General features: G+C 39.5%; 1 protein-coding gene across 2 annotated transcripts in view; it reads left to right on the top strand.

Moving 5' to 3' along the window:
• LOC126480786 (alpha-1,3-mannosyl-glycoprotein 4-beta-N-acetylglucosaminyltransferase A) overlaps window positions 1-12,280 on the top strand; it is an 802,672-nt gene that overhangs the window by 735,043 nt on the left and 55,349 nt on the right. For both annotated transcript variants that reach the window (XM_050104097.1, XM_050104098.1), the window contains 2 exons: window positions 1,221-1,531; window positions 9,047-9,177. In XM_050104097.1, coding sequence (XP_049960054.1) covers window positions 1,221-1,531; window positions 9,047-9,177 — 442 coding nt within the window. The remainder of the gene's footprint in view (window positions 1-1,220; window positions 1,532-9,046; window positions 9,178-12,280) is intronic.

The raw sequence follows: 12,280 nt of genomic DNA, 5'->3' as shown, positions 1-12,280 counted from the left end.
GGATTTAGATACGAATAACATTGTGTAATTGGATTATTGTAAACAAGAAAATTTTATGTAGAAATAAGTTTTAAAACACAATTTTGGAAAAAGTAAAACATTTTTGAAAAGTGGAGAATAAACAGCCTTCAAATGTGCTATGTTAATCATGGAACAAACCATTTTCAGCATAGTTATTAATATTTCCTTAAATAAAGTATTTCCAGATGAATTAAATATATTATTGTCATTAATCCATTGTATATTACACTGTGAATAAATAAGTTTAACAAAATATTGCATAGATAAGATTTTAGTCCATTTATGTAACTATAGAATACACATTCCATAATCATGAAAAAAAAAATTGTATTTAAGAAGTAGAACTGTAGCTAGTGGAGCTGTCCTACTTTGTTACTTCTCGTGGGGTTTATCTTTATTCCTTAAATTATTTGTAATTATAATTTCTTTCTCTCATGCTAGATTAGTTCGCCAGACAAAATATTACTGGCAGAAATCCTGTAAAATGACATGCTTTTCTTCACTTTGTAAAAACAAGATGTGCATAGTACTCAAATTTGAATGGATCCTTATAAAATTCTTCTTTTGCCATTTGCATGAATATGTCTTGCGGCACATTTGTGCCCCACAGAATTCAGTGTACCATGGTATGACATTCATTGTTGCATTACGGCAGATATTGTTCACCTGATACGCATTTATCACAGTTCCCTGCCTGAATACCACATATATAACTGATGGTGTTAATAGTGCAACAGCACACACACAGGTTGTCTTCTGAATAAATAGCTGCACTTCTATTGCACCGACTACATCATTTTTTTAATGCAGGTTGAAATTGATGTCCCAGGGTAAACAGTTCACCCGTAGTATTACACATAAAGGAGCCGCAGTTCTTATTGTAAGAAAACAGGTGGTTGCAGCTTACCATTATTTGAACCAAAACACACAACAAACACATTCGATACTGTCAGAAGTGGCCATTCTGCAGCATTGAGGCAAATACTTTCGGTGCTTTGCCTTGGTACTATGCCACTATAAGAATCGGAGCTTGATGTAGTATGCCAAAAGATACAGTAGTCTACTCTGTGAATCATCACAGTAATTTCATATAAAATGCCAATGTAATGAAGTCGTTATTTGAGCATCCTGTATTGATGTGCTACACATATCAAGACTGTTGCTGTTGCTCTGAATGCTGTATTTTTTATGCTGATCAGGTTCCCAGAACAGCTGGAGACTGGCTTGTTAGAGCTAGTGTCACCACCTGCCACCTACTACCCAGACCTGGATGCTCTGAGGACCACACTGGGAGACCCTCCGGAACGTGTGCGGTGGCGCACCAAGCAGAACCTCGACTTTGCCTTCCTTATGATGTATGCCCAGCCCAAGGGTACCTTTTATGTCCAGCTTGAAGATGATATTCTGGCCAAGAATGGTTTTGTCTCCACAATGAAATCATATGCACTTCAGAAAATTTCCGAAAAGGCGCCGTGGTTTGTGATAGAATTCTGCCAGTTGGGTTTCATAGGTAAGTTGATGGCTTATTTCGATATGCTGGAAGAACTAGCCTTTTGATAACTCTTTCACGTGCCGTTAAAAGAAGCTGAGTGTAACCTGTCTGAAAATTTAAATTACTCTATTATATTGTAACATATTGTGGTGATAACTGGATCCATAGTCAACATTCATTGTATGGATCAAGTCAACTCTGTATTACAAGCATTGAAAAGTACACATCTGTGTCAAAACTAGCATGTACCAAATTATAATTGTATATATCAGTATTCTAAACCAGCGATGGCCAAGAAACTCTGAGCACTTCTGAATCTGTCTTGTCTGGCTCCACACTTCCACCACTACCATGTCACATCATCTGACCAGGAAGATGGGGATCTGCAAACTTAGCACATTAGATGGCAATACAGCTGTGCAAAAAAACTGAACAGCTTGCGTGCAATTTAGTTTCATATTTTGTACTTCACAACAACATAGATCACAAACAAAACAGATTTTCAGTACTATTCAATTACTTTTGGCTTGCAGAAGCATAATAAAATTTATATATGGTACAAACTGTTGGCATATGGACACACAGTTTCACACCACTCACATTGCCTCATAATTGTGACTTTTTTTAGTTTCATAATTGAAAAAGCCTTTCACATAATTGTTGTTTAAAAGATTGGTACCACATCTGCAACCTCATTATGGAGACATGGAAATGCTTCTCGAGGAGAACTTTGTAGAACTCCTGCAAAGTCTTAACATAAAAGAATTTCTTTTAAATGAGAATTATACTGCAGGTTCATAAGTTCTGTTTACACATGTACAGGAGCAGTTTCAACTGAAATGCCAAACAGTCTAGAAAACAACTCAGAAACAGATGTAAGACTTCCAGTCTCCTGAAAATGTTTTTAGAAATTTGTGCTGTTTAAAGAATTGTAGAAACAAATTCTTCAAAATTCATATTTCATTCCATGCCAGTGAAATTGCGGAAATGTATGGCGTCTTTTGTTGGAAGTAGTCCCTTCCACATTAGTTTTCATTTTATTTGCTCCCACTTTCCCCATAAAAGAAGTAAAGTTCAGTTAAAAATGAAGATACGCAATTAATTCAGGATATTCTTAATTCAGTTCCTGCTTTCTTTTTTCTTTCAGAAACTCAACTATAGCCAGCCTTAAATCTGAAAACTATTTCAGGCATGCCCCTTGACTTAACCAAAGTACTGGGTGTTTCAAAATGAATACTGAATGAATTTGTAACAGTCATTGACTTAAGATTAAAAATATTGCAAGGGGGCATTCAAAAAGAAATAGCCGGAGGCATAGTTGCAGAAACCAGTACCTGTGTGTTAGAAATATTGACCCTGGCTATTGAGACACTTGTCCCACTGCGACACAAGGCAGTGAGTGGCTGTCTCAAAAATTCCTGAGGCTGCGATGTTAACCAGTACCAGTTCAGCACATACAGTTGGATGTCGTTGTCCGAGGTGAATCGTTTGCCCCCTCAGAGCGTTTTTAAGGGGACCAAAAATGGCATAATCACAGGGTAATCCAGGGTAATGAGTGCATCCACCAGTTGGATGATGTCACCAGTAATGTAGTGTGGTGCTCCAGACTGTGCATAATCAGCTAACGACACCTGTCCTTCCCTGAAATGCTTTGCCATGCCTTGACCCTTGCAAGGGACATGCAGTGTTTGCCATAAACTTGACACATTCGTCGATGAATTTCTGTTCCTCCTCCTCCTCCTTCGACTGTTAGAAAACCAACACCACCTCTTTGCTCTTCCTTTGATGCCTCTGTGTCACTGTTTGCAATGTGTGGCTGGCAGCGCTGGACGATTGATGCGTGTTGTTGCTAGCTCTGTATAGTCACATGACACGCATGCATGCCCTGTAGTGACGGGCCGTGAACTTCCACGCTCTGGTCGGAACCACACCTCGTTACACGTGCCACGATATTACCCTCCTGTCACAGGTTTGTGCATTCCAGACTCCGGCTCTTTATTTATTTATTTATTTATTTTTTTTTTTTTTACAGCCCTAGTACATCAAATGAAAAAGTAAGTTGTTCAATGTGAGCATCACTCATGATATGGCACAAACAGTTGATATGCCAATTCTTCCCAACCTTGATCAGTGTGTCTGGAGTGATTGTTGCAGCAAAGCTTTTTCTGAAGTCCAGTAGATCAGCTGGCAGTGGAGGCACAAACACGTGGTCCTTTGTGAACCCCCCAAAGATAAAAATCACATGGTGTCAGATTGCGTGTTAACTCGAAAGTCATGCAAAAGCTCTGTCATCAAGCCTCTTGCAACCATTCAAGCAGTCAGGTATGTCATTTAATCAGTCACATACATAGTAATGGGAATGAGGCAGTGCATCATGTCGCTGACAAAGTTCCGTGGGTCAGCTTCTTGCAGTTGAGGAAAGAGCTATAGTTACAGTGCATAAAGAGAAATGCCAGTTACTACACTGAAAAAGAAAAAGCCCATAAACTTCCCATTGGGACGTGGCACAAAAAAAAAAAAAAAAAAAAAAAAAAAAAAAAAAATCATTTTAGTGGAGTCTGTTGTAGCTGTACCTTGTCCTGGGGATTTGCCGACTACTGGATGCCCACGTTGTGAATCTTGATACTTCTACTTAGGTGAAACTTCGGCTCGTGCAGGAAGTCTGCCACACAGCAACATTTCATTTTCAGAATTGTCACATAAACTGTAGTTTTTAGGCTTTATTACTTGTAACACCTGCAAATAATTGGGATGTAGTTGTGTGTGTCTCCTTAAGTCTGCACGCAGACATCACTGGAATCGCTAATTCATGACTAGCCTTCAGAACTGATTTCTTGGAGCTGCACGTGAAAGAATCTCTCTCTTGGCACATTCCTTCTGGTGGAAGACACAGGAAACAGTACACACACATGCACACAGGTATAAGTTAAAAAAACCATCAGAGTTGCTCTCATTTGATGTATTATTTATAAATGTAAGTTGAAAGTAATAAATGCTACAAAGCCTTAATACCCCGATAATTCATTTTTAAACACCTGCTACTTTGCAATACTTGTATAACATCTCTATGCACTTTATTCATGTCCACCAAAAACACTTGAAACTAATGGTGTAATAATGCTGTGACTTTAGAAAATTTACTATTTTTTTTTTTTTTTTACATTTACATCAACCACATCTTTAATCCTTTGTGCATAGCATTGTAATGCTGATAGACAGCCAGTTTGGGGTAGCCATTCATCATGTGACTGCATGATAGGTATTAAGAATGCTCACCCTTCTCTTCAAAAAATAAATGCTATTCCATTCAGTTTTGAAGGCTTGTGGTGATAGATCTGTAGACAGTCTCTCTTTGTTCAAGCAGCTGTGGACCTGTAAAGTTTATTTATACAACAAGCAAATAGTGAAGGATAAGTAGTGTTGACACTACGATTTTGCCAAACTGAACAAAGTTTTACCAACCAAAATATACCCTATCAAATTCTAGAAGAAATGGTGTTGCAGTGCACTGCTGAAAGAAACATCGTGCTTTACAGATTATTTCTGAGAAGGGCCAAGCCAAACAAAGTGGAGACGTAGAGAGACGTAGAGAGACGTAGAGAGACGTAGAGAGACGTAGAGAGACGTAGAGAGACGTAGAGAGACGTAGAGAGACGTAGAGAGACGTAGAGAGACGTAGAGAGACGTAGAGAGACGTAGACCACATGGACGCAGCACATTATGGATGTGTGAATTTTCACACCCTGTGCCAGTTTCGCATGCTGTGGTCAACACTGTTTTAGGTCTAGTAAATTAAAATTTTGCTTACATCATCTATTCTATACACATACATTTCTGTATGATTTGATAGCTTCTTTCTCTTTTAAGAACATATTTTCTAGTCAAGCTAAGCTATTTCTGGTTCTGTATGCAGTTGTACACTGCAATTTGTCTTACCACATACTGCACATAAAATGATTTATACTGTGAAAGAAATTCCTATCAAAAATCTTTTGAGACAGTTTTAAGATATTTTTATTGTTTGAGTATCTAAAGTCTGAAGCTTTTCTAAGGCTTATGATCTTACGTAAGTTGGCTTTGCTTTGAATTTCAAGATGTTGTGTACAGGCTCTTACAAAAAATTCAGATTCCTTGTGTCATGGTTGTCACGTTCCAATATCTTCAGTATCAAGCATTCATTTAGATATATGCTTGTTAATGTTGGTATCCTAAATGATTTAAAAGCTGACTTACATGATTCTCTCCCTTTAAAGTTTGTTATTGTTCTTACTGCTCTTCTGCATTTTGAATACATTACTGGTATTTGTTTTTGGACATGCATCCCCACAAAATTATGCCATAATATCAGATGAAACCAGGCAAAATCTTGGAGAATGTACATGTATTCATACAGTGTAGTGGTCTAAAACAGTTTGGACGTACTATAGAGTTGTCAAAAGATGATCCTTGAAGTTGGCAGTGCTGTTGTCAATCTTCTACAGTGAAGTGCAAAGGGTTACTTGTGAAAACAGTTGTTGTTGATGTTCCGATAGCAATATATACAAAATTACGTTAAGTTCAAATTAATGATATCAATATAATGGAAGGAAACATTCCACGTGGGAAAAATTATATATATAAAAACAAAGATGAGGTGACTTACCGAACAAAAGCGCTGGCAGGTGTGTGTGTGTCTATCGACCTGCCAGCGCTTTTGTTCGGTAAGTCACCTCATCTTTGTTTTTATATAAAATTACGTTAAGTGATTTACTGAGGTAGATGTGCAAAGCAGCCATGCTGAGTCTGCACTTTCAGGATTTTGGTGATTCTTTTACAGTAGTTTCAACTAAGAGCTGTTGGGCTTAGTGACACCTCTGCTGAATCCTTCCCACTTATTCAATAGAAATGCCACTGAATTGTTTTGGAGAGGCATTGATTTTGTCATTCTCTGCTAACACTTGTAATTACTTTGTGTGGTGCACAGCTGTTGTTGGTAAGTTCCACTATTGTTTTTCTTATTGCTTTTTTACAGTCATACCTACACTTGACATAAGAAATTTTCTAGTCAGTTTTAAATTCCCGAGTATGTCAATCATTACTATTACTGGTTATTCCTCTCATTTGACGAATACTAAAAACCAAGAGCTATTTCTGTCTGATATCTGACTTTAAGGACCCCAGAATGAGCAATAAATTGTGGTGATTCATTGCCAGGTCATTCACTGTGTCCAGAAATTGCACATGTGTAAGCAAATCACACCAATTGATCACTGATCACTCAGAATTCTCATGCAAGCTGATGAACTGCATGCAGTGTGTGGCAATATGGCGTCCTGGAGTGACTCATTTGTCTGGATATTAAGTGTGATTATGTAGTTCTGTTTCATTTCGCTTTGCACATTTTCAGTAAGACCTTTACATTAGAATTTATACTTCTTTAGAGACCACAAACCACTCTGGGAGATAAAACTGAGGCTGGAGTTGCTGTTCATATTAATCAGTAATACAAAATTCACCCTCTAACTTTGCCATTATTAGTATTTTGAAGCTTGTGCTGTAAGAATAAAATTGATGGAAAGTTATGCATGATACACTGGGCTCCATCTGATGATTTTAGTTATTTATGAAACTATTTCATGTGTTTCTAAAATTTCTAACTTCTAATCAGAAGGATGTAGCATAATTTTAAGTGAATATTTTAATAATGTGCAAGGCAGAAACATTATACAGGTATACTCAAGTTCCTTGTCATTTAATGCAGGGTCCAGTCACATTAATGTGACCACCGCTTTGTTAGATGTCAGTGTGCAATGACTCCAGGTAGTAGGTGGCAGGACTGGCAGTGTGGGGTACATAAAGCACATGAGGGAGAGGTGGGCGCACAAAGCAGTGCAGTCATTGTCGTAATGTGGACACTGTGTGACTTACCTGATGTCCAGAAGGGCATGCTCATTGGCTTTTGGGCCAAGTGTTGAAGCATTTCCGAAACGATTAAGTTTGTAAATTGTTTTCATGCTGACGTGGTTAAAGTATATCGTGTATGGCAAAATGGCGTTACCTGAAACCAGTGCTGAAGCAACTGTGTTGTACTGTGGGCCATAGATGATGGTTGCAGAGACGCGTACAGGCGAATAGACATGCAACTGTTAAGCAATTGACCACCCAGATGAACCAATGGGCTACAAACAGTCTCTCTTCAATGACTGTTCAAGCACCTAGTTCATGAACCTATGCTGACAGCTGTTCATAGGTGACAAAGACTGGAATTTGCAAGCCCGTACCACTACTGGATGTCCACTGAATGGTGACAGGTGGCCTTTTCAGATGACATACGGCCATCGTTGTGTAGACCGTTGTGCTTTCGTGGCATTTCCTGGGTTATATTGTCAGTCTGGGAGACACAGTGAACAAGCACAAGTATGCATCTATCATTGGGGACCATGTCCACCCCCCCCCCCCCCCCCCCCGCAACCCCCCCCCCTACCCCTCTCACCCCCCTGCATGCAGTTTGTTCTCTCTCGGCACAGTGGTATCTACCAACAGGACAATGCAGTGTCTCACACAGCTTGAATTGTATGTGAATGGTACAGTGAGCACAAGGATGAGTTAACTGTGATCCCCCAGCCACCAAACACTCTGGATTTAAACCCAGCCATGAACCTGTGGGACCGCCATGCTCAGGCTGTTCGTGCCGTGGGTCCTCAATCAAGAAACAAAGTGCAGCTGGCCATGGCACTGGAGTTGTAACGGCTCCACATCCCCGTTGGTACTTTCCAGAACCTCATTGATGCTTTTCTTGCATGTCTCATAGTGGTCCACACTGCAAAAAGTGGTTATTTAGGCTTTTGACAGATGGTCACACAAATGTGACCTGACGGTGTGGAGTCTAACGCTCCCTCATAAAATTTATAACAGTTATGACAATAAGCAGTGTTGCTGTTGATAACATTTCTACAGACGCGTTGAGATTGTGAAACAAACTGTGTAAATACTTGCAGCTAAATTATGAGACTAATGAATGAAGAAAGAATTGAGGACTGATAAAACTACATTAATTGAATTAAACACTGGAAAGACGGTGACAACCCATATGCCATCAATGAAAAATGTAGTATATTCTGTAAAGTGACAGGCAATTCCTAAGAAAAGAATTTCAAAACATGTCCAATAAATTTAAATTCCCATTTCCTAAATTCATTTTTTGAAGTATTTGTGGGGATAGATAAACTAACTGCCACTGCTGCTAAACACAGCACTTCCAGGACAGAACTTATTGACCTACTGCAGTTCGTAATATTGGTTAGAATTACTTGCCAAGTGATTCGTGTGTCATGGGGTCGAGGCACAAGTGACAATATTGGTTACCATCAATCACTCGTATGGCGGGCCTCTTTTGAGGCAAATTTCTATATCCCCCCCCCCCCCCCCCACAAACACACACACACACACACACACACACACACACACACACACACACACACACACACACACAACACTTTCTCTTTGTTTCTTTCGCTGTCTCCACTTATTAAGTTCATGATTTGTGATTTGCAGGCAAGATGTTCAAATGTGTCGACCTGCCCTGGCTGGTGCAGTTCTTCCTGATGTTCTATAATGACAAGCCAGTGGATTGGCTGCTGGACCACCTCATTTCCACAAAAATCTGCAACCTCGATAAGGATGCTGTACGTATAACCATATTCTTCGCAAATATGTGATGCCACGACAACTGTAGTATTCTTCATTGTGATTGAAAGGGCACTAATTTATAATCTTAAATTACGTTGAACTGTACGGCAAGTTGTACACTCTTGATGGTTCGTCTTCACCGAGATCAACTGATATAGATCAACAGAATCAGAAGTATTTATTTGTATAGCCTGTAGGCAACTCTTATTACTATATGAATAAGAATCTAATTGTGTAATTACTGAGCAAGCAACAGCAGAGAAACAGCGACTGCTTCAGACGACGAAGAAAACAAAAGCTTTCTTCCGAAGCAACATTTTTTCCTATTTTACTACGTTAAATTTAACCTGTGCAAAGACAAACAGAAAGTAGCTATGTAACAATAATCAATTACTAAATAAAGAGTGCAAAATTATTTTATAAAAGCTGTATCTCCATGTAAGCATGTATCCTAATTAGTTACACATTACTGAAATTTCTCCTTCATAATCTGCTCTATGGAAAATACTGGATGATTGTTATGAATGCAAAATTAAGTTCACTGCTTTTAAATGTTTATAGCTATCAAAATTCTATGTAGAGAATAGTTACCAAACAGTTAATGAAGACAAGTGTTACATAAACGGTGCAATTTTTGTTTATTTGTCTTCATGTATCAGCAGTATGCCAGAGAGGAAGGGCACTGATTGCATGTGTAACTTCACTGGTTTCACTTACAAGGCATTTGTGATTTGTACAAAAACAACTTACTTCAAACATATACCTCTAAATGCTACCTCATAAACTTCTACAGAATAGACTGTTGTTAAATTGTTGCAGAAAATTCTTTCTATCCTGTGATGTTTTAAGGATAGTTCTGTAACAGAGTATCCATTACTGATCATACCAGTTTGTTTCCTGAAACATGTAAAATAACTGGTCTGCTGTTTATAAAAAATGGTTTACACACATGAACATGAAACTTCTTTTGGTGATTCAAAATGTCCGCTTAGATGAAAACAAAACATTCTGTAACTCTACAATGGTTAAAAGTGGAAGCAAATTTTAAGTAATAAAATAATTTGTGAAATATATCGCTAGTTTCCTTAGGATGCTAATGATGATTTCGGAAAAAGTAACATATAATTAGTGCCAGTGTTTTCAGCCCTTACATGGAGTGTAGCAATAAGTGTATTGAAAAATACCTCGTACTGATTTTGAAGATAGTGCAGTGTAAGACAGAATCTGTGGACCACCTGCCAATAGTCATGAGGGGTGCCTTGCCTTCCCTGATTTTTATATAGTGATTTTGTGGGAGTCTACTGACCATTGTCCATTGTAGGAGCATAAAAATAAATGAAATGTGAAGCACTGGTTAGAGAGGGGAATTCAACATTTTGTTGCTACCAATTTATAGCAATTTAAACATTAATCATCTCAGTACAGTTATCGTATTCCTATTCAATAACCTCCTTTGGAATAGTATTCTGGTGTAACTCATCACTTACTGGATGTGTATACAACCACACAACCAAAACTCTTTTCATTACACACACAGTGAGCTTCCTCAAATGTAATTTTTACTAATATTATCTATGAAAAATCTGGGATGGGATATCATCATTTGGCCCAGAGTGTCGAAAGACATTCTCTCTCTCTCTCTCTCTCTCTCTCTCTCTCTCTCTCTCTCTCTCTCCCTCTCTCTCCCCCCCCCCCCCCTCCCTCCACCCCCCCCTCTTCCCTCTATCCCCCTCCTGTGTGTGTGTGTGTGTGTGTGTGTGTGTGTGTGTGTGTGTGTGTGTCAGTCAATGGCAGTGTCAGTGGCAGTCTGATTTTAAATATACCTTAAATGTGCACAACTGCTATGTACTACAGCCTCCTCTATGCTGTGAGTAACAGTTATTGTTGAGGTAAGGAATCAAATGTGTCAAATGGGAGTATTGCACCTAGCATCCACTCTTTCACTTTCAGTTGGAGGGCCCTGTTCCCTAGCAAATGGTTGTGAGAACTGGCTGGTAATATGCAGTAAAGAGGGACGTATATCTTTGCCATATGAGATTCCACACACCACACACTGCCACAGCCTTTGACGCCTTTCCGTGCCACAAGTTTATACTTCCATTCTCTTTTTCCCCATCTGCCGCTCCATTGGACGGTTTTCTTGGTGCAGATCCTGCTTGGACCTGATTTATGATTTGGGACTTGAGTTTCCACTTCTGGGATTTTCTACAATTTTGCATTAAATAAATACATGGTCCCCGCTGTTAGGTTTGCCCTGCCACCAAGTATCAAAATTCTTCAGAAGTGCAGATTTCGCAGGGAAGGTCACCCAGTGCAGTGTATGCTCCACCTTTGTGCCTTTCCAGTTTTGAACACTTTCTTTTAATAATGTAGGATACCAAAAACCCAACGTAGTTGTCGTCCCATTGTTGGAGGAGGGAGGAGCTCATAAAGTACCTGGACGGTGGTAGCCTCCACTGCCACCACCACCACCACCACCACAATGCAGGGATCGGACTGTTGGTGTCTGAACTGAAATACTCTAGATGTATACCAAGGGGTCTGTGCCTGCCGTGACCAGGGCACGGGACTCTGACCAAGAGATTCTTGGCCAGGTAGCCATTGCTGAGGCTGGGTGGCACCTCATTTGGAATGGGTGGCACCATGGTGGATGAGCCACAAATGGAGCAGATGAAGTTATCTCCTGCTGGTGGCCATACAGTCCTAGCTGTCTCTATGAAAGGCAAGTCCTCATTTAATGCAGAAAGATACAACCATAAAATGTTCCCTTTGCTGGCTACACCATGGAAAATCCTCCCCCAAACATGTCACTTGCACAAGGACTGATGGGGATTCCTTCTTGGCCACAAAGCCTTATTTTTTTTATGGAGAACATAGAAGATGAGTCTCAGAAAGTGATAGCCATCTCTAAAATGAGAAGTGGGTCAGATTTGATCAAAAAATCATCATCTGCCTAGTCATGGGCACTGCTTGCTTGTAGCAAGCTGGGTGACATTCCAGAGACAGTCACCATAATAGTTTAAATATGGTTCAGGGCATCATTTTCCACTGGGACCTGCCCTTGCAGTTGATAATGAGCTACACGCGAATTTTGAGCTA

The sequence above is a fragment of the Schistocerca serialis genome, chromosome 5 (genome assembly GCF_023864345.2).
Source record: "Schistocerca serialis cubense isolate TAMUIC-IGC-003099 chromosome 5, iqSchSeri2.2, whole genome shotgun sequence".
Classification (NCBI taxonomy): Eukaryota; Metazoa; Arthropoda; class Insecta; order Orthoptera; family Acrididae; genus Schistocerca; species Schistocerca serialis.
Note: the sequence above shows the minus strand (reverse complement) of the source record. Positions and strands in the feature narration are given on the sequence as shown.